At 47.7% G+C, this 19,716-nt stretch overlaps 1 protein-coding gene across 1 annotated transcript in view; it reads left to right on the forward strand.

Annotated features, from left to right (window-relative positions):
- The window catches only part of ESYT3 (extended synaptotagmin 3), a 41,658-nt gene extending 26,603 nt beyond the window's left edge, over positions 1 to 15,055 (forward strand). Inside the window, exons 5-20 of the mRNA XM_023525911.1 lie at positions 104 to 170; positions 813 to 902; positions 1,608 to 1,663; positions 3,227 to 3,347; positions 5,442 to 5,612; positions 6,335 to 6,417; positions 7,821 to 7,869; positions 8,351 to 8,440; positions 8,934 to 8,996; positions 9,130 to 9,192; positions 9,766 to 9,834; positions 10,409 to 10,495; positions 11,206 to 11,355; positions 13,123 to 13,619; positions 14,281 to 14,379; positions 14,902 to 15,055. Of these exons, the coding sequence (XP_023381679.1) occupies positions 104 to 170; positions 813 to 902; positions 1,608 to 1,663; positions 3,227 to 3,347; positions 5,442 to 5,612; positions 6,335 to 6,417; positions 7,821 to 7,869; positions 8,351 to 8,440; positions 8,934 to 8,996; positions 9,130 to 9,192; positions 9,766 to 9,834; positions 10,409 to 10,495; positions 11,206 to 11,355; positions 13,123 to 13,619; positions 14,281 to 14,379; positions 14,902 to 15,037 (1,891 nt within the window). The 3' untranslated portion in view covers positions 15,038 to 15,055. The remainder of the gene's footprint in view (positions 1 to 103; positions 171 to 812; positions 903 to 1,607; positions 1,664 to 3,226; positions 3,348 to 5,441; positions 5,613 to 6,334; positions 6,418 to 7,820; positions 7,870 to 8,350; positions 8,441 to 8,933; positions 8,997 to 9,129; positions 9,193 to 9,765; positions 9,835 to 10,408; positions 10,496 to 11,205; positions 11,356 to 13,122; positions 13,620 to 14,280; positions 14,380 to 14,901) is intronic.
- Positions 15,056 to 19,716: the final 4,661 nt, after the last annotated feature.

The following is a 19,716-nucleotide window of genomic DNA, read 5'->3' on the forward strand; positions in this document are numbered from 1 at the left end:
GTGTAGCAAGGCTCAGGCTGGGCGACCACCACCTGGGCTTGGCCTGGGTGCCGCTGGGCAAGTTTCTCTCCTCCCCACCTTTCTTCTCCCTCCCTCCTTTCAGCTACATTGGGGACTGCGAGATCAGTGTGGAGCTGCAGAAGATGCAGGCTGGTGTGAACGGGATCCAGGTGGGTAGAGCCTGGTAGGACTGCCCCGCCCCCCATCCCTGCCCCTGGGGTGGGAGTCAGGGCCGGGGGAAGCAGGCTCATACTGGACTAGACTGCAAAGGGGGTGATGACCCCAAACACAGAGGCTTGGACTTCAGGCCCCAAGGTCACACTGCCAAGAAGTGGTGGCTGAGCCTCACCAACCTGCTCAGCTGTACACCCCCAGAGAGACTTTGGCTGCCCAGGGAAGGGAGAGATTCTTTTTATGGAGTGATGCAGAGCCTTTGCTTGGAGATGGCGTTGGATCAAGGAGTTGAAAATATCTCATGGCAGGAGTAGCAGAGTTGAGTTGGAGCTGGAAAGACTCTTGGGTCCCCGCTGACTGGCTGGCTTGAAACGTGGGCAAGGCTAAAGGCCCCTCAGTCCAGCACACCAGCAGAAGGCAGTCGGGGCTAGCTCCTGGCCCCTGGGGAGCCAGCAGAGGGGTAGCAACTGTGTGCAGGTTTCAGTCCCCTAAGTTTGGTCCCTGCTGTGACAGCAGGCGGCCCGGACATTTGGGGTGGCATGGGGCATGAATAAGACAGCAGTGGCCTCAGCTGACTACAGCAGGTGCAGGAAGAAGGGAGGCTGAGGTCCCTCACTGGGTCCTCTGTGTCTCTTCAGTTGCAGGGCACACTGCGGATCATCCTGGATCCCCTCCTGGTGGACAAGCCCTTCGTGGGAGCTGTGACCTTGTTCTTCCTTCAAAAGCCGGTGAGTCTCAGGGATGACAGGCAGGCCTGCCCCTCCCTGTGAGAGAGCACATGCCTGCTGGGCCCCAGGCGCTGGGCTTGAGCCCAAGAATGGACACTGCCTAAGCTCGCCCTGACCTAGGCACTCCACAGCTCTATCCCATGTAGTCCAGGCCTCAAGGAAGCTTGAGGTTCTCCTCAGGACCAGAAACAGCTCAAAGGAGTGTCTTGCCAAGGTCACACAGGTGATCGGAGGTTGTGAGGAATCTATACCTTAGACCAATGGACCCCAACCTTTTTGGTACCAGGGACCAGTGCTCCTATGAGAATCTGAGCCTAGTGATCTGAGGTGGAGCTGAGGCAGTGATGATAGCGCTGGGGAGCGGCTACAAATACAGATGAAGCTTCACTGCTGTTCACCTCCTGCTGTGCGGCCCTTGGGTTGGGGACCCCTGCCTCAGACCACTCTGAGTTCAGGCCAGCCTGTGGCCATGTGCAGAGGCTGTGGTTGTCCTACAGGAAAGCAGAAGGCCTAACAGGCCTAGCCCCTCCTGAGCCGAGGCCTGAGCAAGAATGCGAGGTTCCCTCCCCTGCCTGACACTCCTGCAGCAGGCGCCCCCCAGCAGGCTGGGTTTTCCATGTGGGTGGGTGTGAGGCACTTGGCAGAGGGTTCTCAATCCTGAGCTTCTGGCCCCTTCCAGCCTAACAGCCTCCCTCTGCCCTGCAGCACCTGCAGATCAACTGGACGGGCCTGACCAACCTGCTCGATGCACCAGGGATCAAGTAAGTGCCTGGAAGAGCCGCCAGACAGACTCTAAGTGCGGGGCCCTCCGGAGCCACTAGTCGGTAATGGTGACGTGCTGCACAGTGGCTGCACAGTGGCTGTGCCCTCCCTCCCAGCTCCGTGCCTGAGGAGTGGGGTAGGCACTGAGTCCCACTCCCTCCAGAAGGAAAGTGTTGATGTGTTTTGAGTAGGAGCTGGGAGGCTAACAGTGTTGCTTGGCCTCTGTGGGCAGGCACTGTACCAGAACACACATGCGCACACATGTTTTGCACACACGTGGGTGAGCCCGGGGAGAGGGTCTCTGATCAGATGAGATGTCCTAAAGGAGGCCATGTGAGCTAATGAGAGAGCACAGGCTCTGGAACCAGACCCAGCCAGACCAGGCTTCTGGCTCTGTTGCTTAGCAACCGTGTGACTTTGGACTAGTTACTTCACCCCTCTGGGTTCTTCCTCGGTAAAAGGGGGAGCCTGGTTCCTCTATCCTGGGGTTGATGGGAGAACACTCAGGTGTGTGTGGTAGTGGCACAGTGTCCTTTCATCCTCACTCCACCCCCTCCCCAACACAAGGGCATGATGAGAAGTCCATGTGGCCTCCCCCAACCATGGTCAAAAACAGGCGTGGGAGGGGAGGCTCTCACAGCAGGGGCCAGTGAGGAGATCGGTCTTGGAAAGCGCACCCTCCCAGGGCTGGCAGGGAGGGGTGTGTGTGCGTGGGGTGGGGGGCAGGGGGGTCACTCAGAGCCTCAGGTCCTCAGGTCGGAGCAGAGGAGGGCTCCAGCCCCATGGAGACGCTCCTCCCCGGCGAGGAAGGACAGCCAGACTAGCAAGGCACACACCAGCGGGTTCGCCAGGCTCAGGCACGGCCCCCGCCTGTGGGGAGGACTACTCACTCTCTCGCTGGGGTCCATTGATCTCGGACCCCTGGATGCAGAAAATATGGTTATGCATTCTTTCATTCAAAAAACATTTACCGAGCACCTACCGTGGCCAATCCTATTCTGGGCACTGTCCCTGCTTCCTCTACTGGGGAAGAGACAGGCAATAAAGAGGATATGGATGTGTCGCCAAGGAGCAGAAGGGCTACAGTAGCCAATGCTCACTCACCTAGCATTTAGTGTGCACTAGGCACTGTTCTCAACATGTCATACATGTTAACTCATCTTTGTAACAACCCTAGTAGGCGGGCATAACTATCCTCATTTTAGAGATGAGGAAACTGAAGTCCAGAGAGGTTAGCAACTTACCCAAAGTCACACAGCTTGTAGGTGGTGATGCTGAGATTTTAACATAGGTTCTAGGTCATCGCTCTTAGCTACCATGTTGTGATGCATCAGAGAAGAATAAAGCAGGATGGGGATGTGGTGGTGGTCGAAGGCTGTCAAAATGACCACACCCTCCCCTATCCAGGCAGGTGGAGTCAGGGCTGCTCTCTCCCAGGCAGAGCCTACCCTGGAGCTCTGCTCCTGGTTCCAACTCCGGGTAAGGGTGGAGGGGTGGAGGGGCAGGCCGCCTGGGGGAGGTAGTGCCACCCCTCCGCAGCTGGTAATGCCCACTCTCTTCAGCGAGGTGTCAGACAGCCTGCTGGAGGACCTCATCGCTGCCCACCTGGTGCTGCCCAACCGCGTGACTGTGCCAGTGAAGAAGGGGCTGGATGTGACCAACTTGCGCTTCCCTCTGCCCTGCGTGAGTACCATACTGGCCACAGGGCATGAAGTCCAGTGCTGGGGGACAGACAGGCTGAGAGGGGAATGCATTCTCACATGGTAATCATTATTCTGCCCCGTGGCGGGCATGGCACACTCGTAGGGTAAAGACTGAGTCTTGGGAAAGTAGAATGGCTTGTCCAAAGTTACCCATCTAAGGAGGGGTAAAGCCCATCTGGCATTCCTTCCCACATCCTGGTCCCCCTATTGGCCTGGGTTGGGGTTTGGGGACTGCGAGCAGTCACCGTCACCCCCAGGAAACTCCAGGAGCCTCACATCCTTCCTCGAGGGAAATAAGGTTCCCCGACCCCATTATTTGGCAATGGAAGAATCCTTGGGGTCTGTTGGGAAGGATAATGTTCAATAGAGCTAGGACATGGGGCTCCCTTGGGAGCTCAGCCCTGCTGCCTTCTACATCCTGGGCCCAGCTCAGGAGGCTCCCGAGGACAGCCACGTGGCCTTCCTACAGAAGGTGCCCTGGCTATGGCCCTGAGCCCTTCAGTGTCAGGACTTCAGGAGAGGGAAAGCACCCAGTTCACCCTCAGCACTAGATGTGAGGCATCAGCCTACTCAGGCCATGCAGAGGTGAGGGGCCGGCAAGCCAGGGAGCACAGACATACGTAGATTTCCCTTAACTGCACTGGGCTTTATCCTACACTGAGTGTTTGGCAGTCTGAGAATAACAATATAAAGCCATCACCTACATTGCAACTACCTAAAACATTCTATCCTTAGGGTATATCCCACTCAAGAAGTACTATCAAGCTGCTCTGATCCAACCTCAGACTAGTCCTTCTCTGTGTGTTTGTGACAACTGGTAATGAATATTTACAGTGATTTGTTTTGTCCCTTTTTTTTATTTTTAGGGTTTAATTTTTACCTTAACTTCCTTTTGTAATCATGTAAAAACATTTGTACGCTTCCAAAGTTCAATATAAACACACAAATTATGTTTTAAGGAGTCTGGCTTCTATCCCTGATCCCTCCAACTAATCTCCACCCTCCCCCTGTAAGTGTGCTTTATCTTTCTATGACTTTTCATTATTTGTTTTCTAACATGAGCAGGTACGTAAATAGTGGTGTGTACATATCTGATTATATTCGTGGTCCCCCTTTCTTGGATGGACAGCTGCACACTACAGCTCACCCCCTGCCCCCCACTGCTTTGATCACTTCTTACGTCCTGAGGATCACTCCATGTGAAGGTGGAACCCATTCTCGTTCTTACAGCTGTGTAGCACTCCACGGTGTGGATGCGCTGCCGGTTACTTAACCAGTTCTCTATTGACAGACGGCTCAGCTGTGTCTGGCCTTTTGCTCTGACAAATATGCTGTCATGAATAGCCTTGTACATATCTTTTTATATTTTTGCCAATATACCTTTAGGGCTAGAAATGGGGTTTGCTGGGTCAAAGGGAAAATGCATGTGTATTAACTAATATATATATACACACACATATATACGTGTATATATATGTATATATATATATACATATATATACATATATATACACGTATATATGTATATATATTTAAACAGTTCTAGGCAGGAGAGCAACTAGCCCTTAAACTGTGTTTTTCCCAATTCTTGTGCTCTGTTCTGTAAGACAAAGCCCAGAGAGTGGGGGATGGGGTGACAGTCAGTGCTGAGCCTTTTACAGTGCCCAGGGCTGGGTATTGGGAAGAAATGACAATGGAGCTTAGTCTACACACAGGTTAGAGAGAGGGGGCTGGAATACAGGTGTAAACCTCCTCAGGTGGCGTAGTTGTTGGCACAGGAGGAAATGGCTGCATTTGAATAAACCATTCACATGGCAGATTAGAGGCAGGGAAGGTTGGGAAGGCCAAGGATGTAGGCGGGCATCGTGATGCAGTGGACAGAGCCCTGCCATCACTTGCTGCGTGGCCTGGACCAAGAGACTGCTGTCTCTGGCTTCTGTCTCCCCGTACAAACCATGGAGAGGGCGAGATGGGCTGGGGTGATGTCTGATGGCTTTGGCTCTGATGTCGTGGGCTTTGAGGGCTGGTGCAGCCCAGGAAGCAGCTGTGAGCCCTGGGCTGGGGCATTTTCCAGGGAGTGATCAGAGTGTACTTGCTGGAGGCAGAGAAACTGGCCCAGATGGACCATTTCCTGGGGATCCAAGGCAAGTCAGACCCCTATGCCAAGGTGAGCATTGGCCTGCAGCATTTTCGGAGCAAGACTATCTACAAGAACCTGAACCCGACCTGGAATGAGGTGTTTGAGGTAAGGGTCTCCTTGGCCACTCTTGGCTACTCTTGATGTCCTCCAGGTCCCACTCTGGGTTGTGCCGGGTACAGACAGGGGAGGGCCTTGCCTTCGTGGGCCTCACATACCTGTGGGGCAACACTGAGCCGGGGGAGTGGGCCTTGGGGACAGGCAGGCAGGTCTGCATAATTCCCACTTCCCATATCTACCACGTCGCCAGAGGTGGGCTGCTGTGGCCCCACAGGAAGGGCAGCCTGTAGACAAGTCCCCACCTGCTTTCCCCACTAGAATCAGATTGGTTGGAAGTTTTCAAATCAAAGTAAAAGAACCTAGAGGCAGTTCCTCCCCATTCCTCTAGCCAATCCTGACAGAGGCAGACACCAGGAGCCTGAAGTTCTTAAGTTCAGCTGGAATCCCTACCACGTGACGGGTAGCACCCTTGGCCTGTTAAGTGCTCTGGAAGCTGCAAGTCTCGTGCAGAACACATAGCAGCCACTGTCCCCTGTGCACCCACCCGGCCATGGGTTTGCATGCGTGGCCTCTCGTCCTCCCTACCATGCAGGAGTGGGGCACTCCCTTCTTATAGGTGGAGTTCTCCAGCCACTGAGAAGGGTGGGAACCTGCCCCCGGCTCCGAGCTGGCAGGTGACAGCTGGAATTTGGCTCCCCTTGAGTCATACTTGAGGTCTGCTTCATGAGCTGTCATGGCCTGCAGGTCAAGTCGCCTTTCTTTCCTTCCAGTTCATAGTGTATGAAGTACCTGGGCAAGACCTGGAGGTAGACCTATATGATGAGGATTCCAACAGGGACGACTTCCTGGGCAGGTGAGGAAGGCTGAGCTGGGCCTGGGGGTGCTAGGCTGCCATGGATGCTCAGGTCCCCAGTGCCAAGGAACCCTGGCCACTCACTTTTAGGTAGAACACGGAAACTCAGGGCTGTGGGGCCGGCTATCAGAACTTCAAATTTAAATCTTTTGGCCCAGCAGTCCCATTTCCAGGTCTCCTATAGGATAAAGGCATTATACCTGAAATGTTTGTTGCAAAACTGTGGTGGCAAAACATAAAACCTGGAAACAACACGTATGTCCAGCCTTAGAGGATGTTGGCTGAACATTTGAATAAATCTGCCATTGCCAAACTACAGAATATTCTGCAGCTTTTAAAAACAATGACCTGGAGGATGTCCGCTATGTATTAAGAAACTGGGGAAAGCATTTGGGAGTGACCTGTGCAGTTCGATTGATTTTTTCCAGGGAGGATCCTCGTGTGTGTACGTTTGCGTGTGTTTGTGTGAGCACAGAGGAGGGCGTGGAAGCTACGCCAGCAGGATGCTCATGCTGCTCACCTCAGACGGCTGGGATTAGGAGGAAAAGCTTTATGTAGATCTTCATACTCCTGTATTGCTTAACCTGTTTCCGGGAACACGTAATTTTTAAAAATAGGAATAAAAGTGAGAGGGGCACAATTGACACCCTGAGAAACAGCTCACCAGATGTTGCTTTTTCATTTTTTATTTTTCATCTTAATGAAAAAGGTTACATCTTAATGAAAAAGATTAGAAGTGTGGCTTGTGGTTCCTGTTTTATGTAATTGATTTCAAGTTGTGTTTTGAGCTTAAGCATACTTCTAACAGGTACATGGAATTAATTTCCCCTCTGGCTCTCAGGCTCTTCCATTTGGACTTGGGTCAGGGTAGGCGAGAGGCACGCTGTGAATGTGGATGTTACTTCCTCTCTCATACATGCCAACTATACTTATCCCGTGGAGGGCAATGGAGGCAGTTTTAGAAATGGAGGGGCATTTGGGGTTGTTACAATGACTGCGGAAGGTGGTGCCACTGTCATTTAGAGGGTACCAGACAGGGAAGCTGAATTCCTGCAATGCACGGGCAGTTTTGCACGATGACGAATCATTCTACTCAAATGCCAGCAGCGCCATCACTGAGAATCCAGAGCCGATGTGTCCAGCAGTGTCTGCTTTTTTTCCCTCCAGGGATGGCAGCCACCTGCCTTCTAGGGCAGCATGCCCAGTGGAAGCAGCCCTGATGGTTAGACAGTCCTTCCTCTGCTTGAGCTCAAAGTGGTCTCCCATTGGTTCTCTGACATGAATTAAGGTCCTGTCTTGAGGGCCCTACTCATACCTGAAAATAGATTCCAGGGCAGGCCTCCACAGCCTCTGCAGCTTGCCTCCTTGGAGCCGAGCTGACCCCTACTCCCTGTATATTCCAGCCTGCAGATCTGCCTCGGGGATGTCATGACGAACAGAGTGGTGGATGAGGTAGAGTTGATATTTGCAACCCCCTCCCCGTGGACAGCTCTAGCAGGCTGTCTCAGCCCAGCTAGTCCTATGAAATGGGTCCCTTCTATGCTGAGCCACACATGCCTGCCTGTCTTCAAGGGCAAGAGCTGGACAAGGCACATATGGGTCCCAGGGAACCCATCAGGGTCTAAGTTGGAAGAAGCTTCCCTGGAAATGCCCATAGACCAAGGACCTCCAGCGGGGGATGGTCATGCTGCAGGGGAGGGCAGGCTGGGTCTGGGTAGGAGGGTTTTTCCATCCCACCGTGTAGCACTTCCGGCCACTTATAACCACAGCTCCCAGCCCTTTAAGCCCAGAGTCCACCGTCTGAGCTGGTTCACCTTTTCCCTGAAGCCCCTCTGAGGGCCCCACTGGGTCCCAGAGCCGAGCTGCCTGCAGAGGGTCAGTAGCACCTCACTGGCCCTTTCCCTGAGCTTTCCTTTCCCTCCTCTTCCCGCAGTGGTTTGTCTTGAACGACACAACCAGCGGGCGGCTACATCTGCGGTTAGAGTGGCTTTCACTGATCGCTGACCCCGAAGCTCTGACTGAGGTGAGTGTGGGGTGTCAGGGCTCCCTAGTAGAAAGGGGAGGCCAGCAGTGGGGCTGGTCACATGTGGGCTGTACATGCAGAGGAAGGGAAGGAGATGAGCCCCCAGATTTTGCTTAGTCTTCCAGCCAGCCCCACCTTCTTCTGGAGAACGTGTCCCTCGGCCCTTGTCTCCACACAAGACAGCCCCTGATCTGCCTTAGCAGATGGCCTCTGAGCATCTCGACCATCTTCAGGGAAGCTCGGATCCTTAGAAGGGTGTTACTGCCTGTCAGCCCAGTTCATAGGGAAGATCCACCCTCGTGTCTAACTCGAATCTGTCATGCTGTCCTTGTATTCTCAGACTCAACAAAAAAGCTAGGTTGCGAGGGATCTTACGGCCAGTCTGGAGGGCAAGGGCTGGCTGGCTTCCTTCTGTCACAAATAGGCTTCTCCAACACCAGTATGTGTCTCCTGCTGCTAGGGGCACCTAGTGAGGGTCTGTATCTGCCTGTAGGACCATGATGGCTTGTCCACCGCCATCCTCGTGGTCTTCTTAGAGAGCGCCTGCAACCTGCCGGTGAGTGGTGACGTGTCACATATACCCTGCCAGTGTCACACATACCCTGCCCTGTGCCCATCGCTTTCCAATGCCCATGTGAAATGGAAATTTACAAATGTTGTGTTGCTCATTTACCCTTCTTGTGCTACAGAGAAATGCTTTTGACTACCTGAATGGCGAATATCGAACCAAAAAGCTCTCTAGGTTTGCCAAGGTAAGTGTGTGTCTGGCTGAAAACTTGATAGCAAGTCATAACTCGTTTTCTCCAGAGCAACCACAGCCCCGTGTCTTCCTAGCAGCAGTCTGTGCACACACCGCCTGGGGATGACAAGACTGCCGCTCATTAAGTCCACTGTGAGCCAGGCTTGGCAACTCATCCCCTACATTTGTTGCGCCTGAGTCCCATGAGGACTGTGTGTCCAATTTTATTGCCATTTTACAAATAGTACCCAAAGGTTAAGTGCCTGGGTCACACAGCTAAGGGAGGAGCCAACACTTGACTCCACCCTGTCTGTCTCCATAGCTCCGGGGAACAAGAGCCTGTGCCCAGCTCCAGCCACCTGTCTTTAACTTGAACCTTCCCCTTGAGTCAGCCTGATCCTGGTACTTGCACAGTGATGGCAGCCCAGAGGTCCTGAGAGCACCGGGCTAGCCTTCTCTCAAAGGGAAGCAACTGGGTGGCCACAAGTCCCACTGATGCTCCTGAAGGCTGGGACGTAGGGTGGGGCGTGGTGTCTCAAGCTGATACTGATGGTGCCACTTTCATTGTGGATTTGCCCCCTCACAGAATAAGGTGAGCAGAGACCCCTCTTCCTATGTCAAGCTGTCTGTGGGCAAGAAGACATATACAAGCAAGGTAACATAGCCGGTGTGCAGCCACAGGATGAGATGGCTCCAACCCTTTCCAGGGAGAAGCAAAAGATAAGGGCATTAGCTTACACTTAATACGTCAGTGACAGGACACATTTTAGGCAATTTACATTATTGTTAGTCTTCAGAGTAACCTCACAAATAGTTTTATAGTTCAAAAATCTAAGAGCCAGATCAGTGACTTACCCAAGAGCACAGCTAGAAAGCATCAGAACTAGGGTTCAAGCTTAGGCAAGCTCTAAGCCTGTGTCATTTCCACCACCCCAAGTTTCCCAGTCCAGCAGGAGAAATCCTGTCACTACCCCCATCCTCAAATGAGCCCCAATGCTAATATGATTTTCGGCCCTGGTAAAACTTCCTGGCGAAGCCCTCCTTGCCTTTGAGTCTGGCTTTCCCACCCTCCTGCTCCCCACAAGCTGTAGCGTGTGTGGGTCTGGCCTCTTGGCAGACACGCAGTGTGCTCCCAGTGGTACCCGGGGGCCAGGATGAGAGGAGAGGGTACTGGTGTCTTGCTCTGTCCAACCTGGTCCTTCAATGATCTCTCCCTCTTCTGTCTTCAGACCTGTCCCCGAAGCAAGGACCCTGTGTGGAGCCAGGCGTTCTCCTTCTTTGTGCAAAATGTAGCAGCTGAGCAGCTGAATCTCAAGGTTTGCTTGAAGCTGGGCTCCTAGAACAGAGCTTAGAGGTGTCTGAGTCAGGAGGGGTGGGGAGCTCCTGGCGGTAAAGTGAGCCCCTGTGTGAAAGGCAGGATACTGAAGCCCCACATCTTCATGAGTCTGGTGCCCAAGGCCACTGGGTAAGAGGCTGTGAAAGGACAAGCCCTCAAGTCCCTCGGACCTCCCTGTAAAAGAGTCTTTCTGGTTGTTACACAGCAGCCAGAGGGCCCGTGGAGAAATCTGCTTAGGACATTAATGATGATGTATATCTTTTAAAAAAATATTTAATTTTCAAAAAAAGATCAGTGGAAGAAAAAGATCTTTATTTTACACATGAGCAAACAGAGGCTCAAACAATGTCTTGTCTAATATCTCATGACCAACAAATGGTAGAAGTCTGCTCTTTTGGGGCCCTGAGCCCTGACTGGATGTCTCACTATGGAGCAGCACAGCTCATCAGTCCCTGAACGCCCCCATGGCCCTGGGCATTTAACAGACTTGCCTCATACCGGTCATAATTGCCTCCAGCTTGGATCCCTCTTCCCCTGGCTAAAGGCAAGGACCAGGCCTGGTCCCATTTCCAGTTTTTACAATAGGGCCTGAGGCCAACAGAAGCACGGACTTGGCCGGGGCCCTCAGAGTGGTGGTGGTGAGGGCGGGGCTTGGTTATTCTCTTGTTCTCTGACTGGCCCTCTGCCCAGGTGCTCGATGATGACCACGAGTGTGCTCTGGGAGTGCTGGAGCTCCCCCTGTGCCAGGTTCTCCCCTGTGCAGACCTTACCCTCGAGCAGCGCTTTCAGCTGGACCACTCAGGCCTGGACAGCCTCATCTCCATGCGGCTGGTGCTTCGGGTAAATCTCTCCCCTTGGCCCCAGGGGAGGCGGCAGGTGGAGCTCTGGCTCTGGAGCAAGGCGGACTGCCCCGGCACTAAGTATCTGCTCTACATCGGGAAGAAGCTAGGCCATGTTTTCCACCAATTTTAGAATATTGTCAGCCATTAGCTCTTCAAATATTGCCTCTCCCAGTCTTTTAATACTTCCTTCTAGAACCCCTTCTATGATGGACCTTCTCATTGTCTCCATGTCTCACCCTGACCTCGTCTTAATTTTTTCCATCTCTTCATCTCTTGGTACTATGTTCTAATTTCCTCAGATGTTTTCTGACATTTAAGTCTTTCTTTGGCTATGCCTAATCTGCTATTTAACCTGTTCAGGTTTTTTTTTTTTCAAACGCTATTTTTCATTTCTAATTTTATCTTTTCCAAATCCACCTTGTCTTTTTTCATTGTATTCTCATGTTTCTATTTCATCTTTAATCATCTGAAAATACTTATAATGTATGTCTGTTAATTCTGTTATCTGAAGGTCTTGGGAGTTGAATTTTGATGATTGTTGTGTCTGTTGATGCTTTTTCATAGTGACTCATTTCTATATTTGATAACTTGGGTTGAAACATATGTTCAGTGTTCCTTTGTGACCTGGATTTCCGAGGAGGTTCTGCTGTTGTTGCAACCAAGCACCTCAGGGGCATATAACCCTGGGTTCACTTTTATGTTAGTTTTTAATGTTGGGTTTCAAGATCCCACAGGCAGTATAAATTCATAAGAGGCAACCCAAATTCACATGAGACAGGCCTACAGGGTGCTATATTCTCAGGAAAGACTTTATTTGCCCCCAACCAGAATACCGGCTCAGACAGACAAACCTGTCATCGGTTTTTGCTAGTGGGTGGAATGTTTATCCTAGACTACTTTTTCCCACTAGAGAGAGATCCCACCTTCATCGGTCCTACTTCAACTCCCAGCCTCACATTGACCGAGGCCTCTACTTCTAACACCTTGGAGTCCAAGGTTGATAAATGACCCTAGGAAAGCGTAACCTTTTTCAGTTTTCTCTGTTTTTGGTTTTAACTCTAGGGATTTTCCTTACTTTTTTATGAATTTGGTATGCATTTAAAAGGATGTTTGTTCATTTTATTAGGCATTCTTAATGATATTTTTCAGATTATTTAGACCACCATATTGCTGGAAATTGAAGCCCCTAGGCAGGGTCCTGATAACTCAGGGGAAAAAGGAAAGGAGAGATGCAGCGGCTGAGGTCTGAAACTTTGGTGCTAGGAACTCAGGGTATGTCTAAGTAGAAAACACATTTTAGGGAAAGCACTGGTGAATAAGGTGACAGCTAGACAATGACCACATCCAGAAGGCAGCTGGTGACGCACGTGAAGGTTAAGGTGAGGGCAAGGCTGGAGGTGTAGCTCTGGAGACCTCCACACAGAGGGCAAGTGCATACTGTGAGTGGGCCAGGTCTCCAGCAGCCAGTATGAGTACAGAGAGACGTGACCAGGACTGAGTCTTCACGAAGACCCACTAGTGAGGCAGGAGCAGGGAAGAGGTAGCGAAGCACTGGTCAGAGGGCGCCAGGGCCAGAGAAAGGTTAAGGAAAATATGGTCCGAGGGGAAAATCCATTGGACTAGGAAGTCAGGAAGGAACTGAGAGTTTTGAGAAAATTGTTCCTTCCAGAAAAAAGAAGGAACCATTTCCCAGAGGGTAAGGTGAGAGCAGAGGAGGAGAAAGTGGTGGGTCCAGCCCATAAACAACCCTGTCATCTGCTTTCAGTTCCTACGTGTGGAAGAACGAGAGATTGGGAGCCCATACACAGGACCTGAAGCCTTAAAGAAAGGTCCTCTCTTCGTTAAGAAGGTGGCCACCGACCAGGGCCCCAAAGCTCCACCCCAGGGAGAGGGCCCTGCAGATTTGCCATGCCCCCCAGACCCTGCTTCTGATACCAAGGAAGCCTCCAAGAGCATCACGACAACCATCAGTACCACCACTACTGTCACCGAGCCCACCCCCCAAGAGACAGGCCCAGAGCCCAAAGGCAAAGACAGTGCCAGAGGGTTCTGTGAGCCCATGGGCAAGAAGAAGAGTTCGGCCACCATCTTCCTGACTGTCCCAGGCCCCCACTCTCCAGGGCCCATCAAGTCACCCAGACCCATGAAATGCCCTGCCTCCCCATTCGTATGGCCGCCCACGAGGCTGGCTCCCAGCATGTGCTCGCTCAACTCCCTGGCCTCTTCCTGCTTTGACCTGACAAATATCAGCCTCAACATTGAGTATGCACCTCTCTGCTTAATCTTTTCTAAAATCACCTACATGAAAAATAAGTCCCTGGATGGAAAAGTAGATATAAACTTACTTTTCTGTGCAAATTCTGGTTTTTCACAAAATGGCTTCCTCAGAGTCAGGCATAGTGGGGCAGAAAGAACAGAGGGGTAATGGGAGAGCATGTGTGTACCAGACAGTCTGGTGTGGCTCTAGCTACACACCAACTACAAAAGAGATGCTAGATTTTGGCTAAGTTTCCTTAAAGCAGAACCATTTCCTGAATTTTAAAGTGTTACACTGGGATGATATGGGAAGCTTAGAATATGGAATTATGTAATCAGTGACTGCCACTTAAGTGTTTACTATGGGCTTAGCACGTTATTTAATTCAATCCTCACAGTAACCCTATGAGATAGAACTTACTATCATAAAGGTCGAATAACTCACCTACGGTCCCACAAGAAATCGTGATACAAAGGCAGATCCCACTCTGGGTTCATGCTCTTCCTATCATGAAGTAGGATAATTATATGTGAATGTTGGATGGAACTGACTTCCAACTGAAAGAAACCTTGCTGAGGTTCTTAGGAGGACATGCTCTATCTAGGGGGTCAGGGGAGAGGCCAACACTTGTAACAGCAAGAGAAGTGATAAGCCCTTTCTTTGCAGAGGCGGGGATCACAGGCAGCGAAGGCTGGGTGAGATTCAGCTCACAGTGCGCTATGTGTGTCTGCGGCGCTGCCTCAGCGTGCTAATCAATGGCTGCAGGTAAAGGGATGCTGGGGCCAGGAAAGGTCCTTTGGGAGCATCCAGTGACCAAAAATTCAAGAGTAGGGGCACCTGGAGCAATGGCAGGGGTGGGGAGCCCCAAGGTAGACAATGGGAAGGAGTGAGGTTTCAAGGACAGCATGCTATGAGTGACAAGGTCCTCAGTGGTGTGTTGATGGGCTCCAGAGCCAAGGGCTTTGCTCAGACATAAGCACGGCAGAACTACCTGGGGTAGTGGAAGCCAGTGCATTTTCTCAAGTGGGAACCTTCAACTTCTGTTAAGATGTAAAGTACTCAGCTCTACTCCAAACTTTACGAAATTGCATGTTTTCAAAACCATGCACCTGATGTTCTGTCCTTCAAATTTTATAGACTTGCTTTTTTGGTCATCTAAACTACTGGGCATTTTTATCCTCCAGGCCATCTAAAGCTGAATGGCGAGTACAGCTTTCTCCAAATGAGTATTTTCAGTGTTTCAAAACCAGGACCTTTTTTTCTTTAATGTTTTTGAATCCAAATCAGAAACCTGACACCCTGTACCAGCAGTGGAGCTGATCCCTATGTCCGTGTCTACTTGTTGCCAGAAAGGAGGTGGGCTAGTCGTAAGAAGACCTCGGTGAAGAGGAAGACCCTGGAACCCCTGTTTGATGAGACGTAAGTGGGCCAGTTGGCCTGTCTAGAGTGCCTCATCCACTCAGGTATTTGCTGAGCACCTGTCGTGTGCCTGGCAGCATTCCAGATGCTGTGAAGGGTTAGGGTTGAATGGGACAGCATGGTCTGTGCCTTCATGAAGCCTCTATACACTTTAGTGGGAGAAAAGGACTGCCAGGGCAGTTTAGCAAAACAGCTACCCACTTTTCTTACCTATCGGGACAAAACTTTAGTTCCTGATTATGAAATGCTCCATACCCTTTCTCTTTAAATGAAGCCTCTTTGGCAGTATTTTCTCTGAATCTGTTTTAAAGCAGCAGTTAAACATACCCTGAACCTAAGTACCTAAAATTTTCTCCAAAGCTATAAGCTCTTTGGCCTGTCTTATCTCCTGTAAAAAAGCATAGGTGACAGGTAACACAGATCTTCCCATACTTGTCCACCTATGTCCTTGGGGACAAGACTGGTAGATTCTTATCACGGTCCTTGTTTTTGATGGGTCTGTGATGGCGAGTCTTATCCTAAATATTCTGATTTCAAGTTGACCTCAAGGTACAGAGTCAAAATTTCATCATTGCTTCCTTCTGCTTGAAGATGTTAAGAGAAGACATTTCTAGCCAGCATAAAAATATATACCTGATAATTTTGGTTTCCTCTTATCTTGGATTAACTATGCATTTTAGCTTTTACTTCCCTTGCCTTTGAGATCAATTTCCCAAAGACCACTCTGAGACCAAGGTCCATTAGTTCCCATGTTCTTCTATGTATCTATCTTATTATTTCAGGCCTTATATTCAAGTCTTTAATCCATTTCGAATTAATGATTATGTATGGTGTCAGCAGTCTAGTTTCATTCTTTTGTATGTGGCTTTCCAGTTTTCTCAACACCATTTATTGAGGAGACTTTCCTTTCTCGTATGTTTGTGGCTCTCCTCTCTTGTATGTTTTTGGTTCGTTTGTCAAAAATTGTCCATATATGTGTGGGTTTATAGCAGGGCTCTCAATTCTGTTCCATTGATCTGTGTGCCACTACTGTACTGTATTGATTACTGTAGCTTTGTAGTATAGTTTGAAGTCAGAGAGTGTGATTCCTCTGGCTTTGTTCTTTTATTCTCAGGACTTCTTTGGCTATTCAGGGTCTTTTATTGTTCCATACGAATATGAGGATTGTCGGTTCTACTTCTGTAAGAAAGGCCATTGGGATTTTGATAGGAACTGCATTAAATCTATATATTGCTTTTGGTAATATGGCCATTTCAACAAAGTTAAATCTTCCAATCCATGAACACAGAATATTTTTTAATTTCCTTGTCATTTACAATTTTTTTCAACAATGTCTTGTAGTTTTCATTATAAAAGTCCTTCACCTGTTTTCTTAGGTTTATTCCTAGGTATTTTATTTTTGTTGCATTGTAAATGGGATTGTTTTCTTCATTTCTCTTTCTGATATTTCATTGTTAGTATATAGGACTACAACAGATTTTTGTATGATTTTTGTATTCTACAACTTCACTATGTTTGTTTCTAATAGTTGTTTTGTGAAGTCTTTAGGATTTTCTATATAGAGAATAATGTCACCTGCAAATAGTGACAGTTTTACTTCCTCATTCCCAAATTGCATGCCTTTTATTTCTTCTTCTTGCTTAATTGCTCTTCATAGGACTTCCAGTATTCTGCTGAATAACAGTGAGGAGCGAGGCATCCTTGTCTCGTTCCTGATCTTAGAGGAAAAGCTTTCAGTTTTTCACCACTGAGTAAGTATATTAGCTGAGAGTTTGTCATATGTAGCCTTTACTATGTGGAAGTACTTTCCTTCTATACCCATTTTTTAGTGTTTTTATCATAAATGGATGTTGTATCTTGTCAAATGCTTTTTCTGAATCTACTGATGTGATTATATGACTTTTATCCTTCATTTTGTTAATGTGGTATAACACATCAATTATGTATATTGAGCCATCCTTGCATCCTTGGAATGAACCCCACTTGATTATGATGTATTGTCCTTTTCATGTATTGCTGTATTCAATTTGCTAGTATTTTGCTTAGGATTTTTGCGCTTACATTCATCAGAGTTACTGGCCTGTAATTTTCTTTTTTATGTTGTTCTCGGCAGGTTTTGGTACCAGGGTAAAGTTGGCCTCATAAAATGAGTTAGAAAGTATTCCTACTTCTTGAATTTCTTGGAAAAGTTTGATAAAGATAGGTATTTAATCTTTGTTTGGCAGAACTCACCAGTGAAACCATCTGGTCCTGCACTTTTGTTTTTGGGAGGTTTGTGATTATTTCAATTTCCTTACCAGTGACTGGTCTTTTTAGGTTTTCCAGTTCTTCATGGTTCAATCCAGAAAGGTTATATATTTGTGAAAATTTGTTCGTTTCTTCTAGGTTATTGAATTTGGTGGCGTATAGCCTTCATAGTATTCTTGTATAATCCTTTGTATTTCTGTGGTGTCCAATGTAACTTCTCTTTCATTTCTGATTTTTTTTTTCTTAGTGAGTCTAGCTAGAGGTTTCTCCATTTTATCTTTTCAAAGAACCAGCTTTTTGTTTCATTGACTTTTTTTCTATTATCTTTTCTCTACTTCATTTATTTGGGCTCTAATTTTTATTTCCTTTTTCTAGTTCTTTAAGGTGTAATGTTAGATTATTTGAGATTTTTCTTCTTTCTTGAGATAGGCCTGTAATGCCATAAACTTCCCTCTTAGTACCACTGGCTGAATGCCCAAAATTTTAGTATGCCATATTTTAATTTTCATTTATCTCTATGTATCTTTTGATCTTTTATTTCTTCTCTGACCCAATTGTTGTACAGTAGCACATTGTTTAATCTCCACATATTCATGGTTTCTCTAGTTTTTTCTTGTAATTTCCAGTTTCATACCCTTGAGCTCAAAAATTTGTGACTAGTTTGTACCCCGACATGGTTGATCCTTGAGAATGTTCCATGTCCATATGAGAAATGTACATTCTGTAGTTTGAGGATGGAAAGCTCTATAAATATCAATTATGTCCATTCGGTATAATGTGTCATGTAAGGCCAATATTTCCTTGCTAACTTTCTGTTTCGATGATCTATCCATTGTTGTCAATGGGGCATTCAGGTTACCTGTAATTGTATTTTTGTCAGTTTCTCCCTATAAGTCTGTTAGTAACTGCTCTATATATTTTGGAGCTCCCAATAGGTACATACGTATGTTATATCTTCTTGATGAATTTCCACTTTATCATTATAAAATATCCATCTTTGTCTTATTACCTTTTTATTCTTTATTTTTTTTAAATTAAGTTTAATTTAAACTTTAAACATTATAATTTGACATCTGTATATTCTATTGTGTGTTTACCACTCAAAGTCCGGTTTCCTTCAGCTACCTTATATTTGATACCCTTTACCCACTTCGCCCTCCCTCTACGCCCCCATATTTGACCCTCTTTACCCCATCCACCTCCCCTCTCCTCCCGTACCCGCTACCCTCTTGTAACTACTAGTCTATAGTCCATGTCCATGAGTCTTTGTTTGTCCTGTTCATTTGTTGCTTTTAGGTTTATATCCCTATGTAAGTGATATGTGATTTTCAACTTTTTCTGTCTGGTTTATTTCACTTAGTATGATTAGTTTAAGGTCCATCCATGTTGTTGCAAATGGTAGTATTTCATCTCTTCTTATGGCTGAATAATATTCTATTGTATATATGTACCACAGCTTCTTTAGCCAATCATCTATCATAGGACATTTTGGTTGCTTCCATGTCCTGGTCACTGTGAATAATGCTGCTATGAACGTCAGTATGCAAATATATTTACAGATATGAGTTTTCAAGTCTCTGGGGTAAATATCCAGTAGACGGATTGCTGGATCATATAGTAGATCAATTCTTAGTTTTTTGAGGAACCTCCATACTGTTTTCCATAGTCGCTATACCAATTTGCAATCCCACCAGCAGTGTATGAGGGTTCCTATTTCCCATATCTTCTCCAGCATTTATTATTACTTGTCCTGTTGATTATAGCTATTCTAACAGGTGTGAGATGGTATCTCATTGTGGTTGTGAATTGCATTTCCCTAATAGCTAGCGATATTGAGCAGCTTTTCAAATATTTGCCGGCCATTTGTATGTCCTCTAGGGAGAAGTGTCTGTTCAGGTCCTCTGCCCATTTTTTGAATGGATCGCTTGTTTTTTTGGTTGTTATTGAGTTGTATGAGTTCTTTGTATATTTTGGATATTAGGCCCTTATTGGAGGCATTGCTTGCAAATATATTTTCCTATTCGTATGATTGTCTCTTTACCTTGTTGACGATTTCTTTTGCGGAGCAGAAGCTTTTGAGTTTGATGTAGTCCCATTCATTTATTTTTGCTTTTACCTCCCTTGCTTGGAGGTCAAATTCATACAATCCTCTTTAAGTCCAAGGTCCTTGAGTATAGTTCTAATGTTTTCTTCTATGCATTTTATTGTTTCAGGTCTTATATTCAGGTCCTTAATCCATTTTGAGTTAATTTTGGTGTGTGGTGATAGACAGCAATCTAGTTTCATTCTTTTGCAGGTGGCCTTTCAATTTTTCCAGCACCATTTATTGAAGAGGCTTTCCTTTCTCCACTGTATGTTTTTGGCTTTTTTGTTGAAAATTATTTGCCCATATAAATATGGGTTTACTTCTGGACTCTCAATTCTGTTCCACTGGTC

This window comes from Pteropus vampyrus, unplaced genomic scaffold (genome assembly GCF_000151845.1).
Source record: "Pteropus vampyrus isolate Shadow unplaced genomic scaffold, Pvam_2.0 Scaffold643, whole genome shotgun sequence".
In the NCBI taxonomy this organism is placed as follows: domain Eukaryota; kingdom Metazoa; phylum Chordata; class Mammalia; order Chiroptera; family Pteropodidae; genus Pteropus; species Pteropus vampyrus.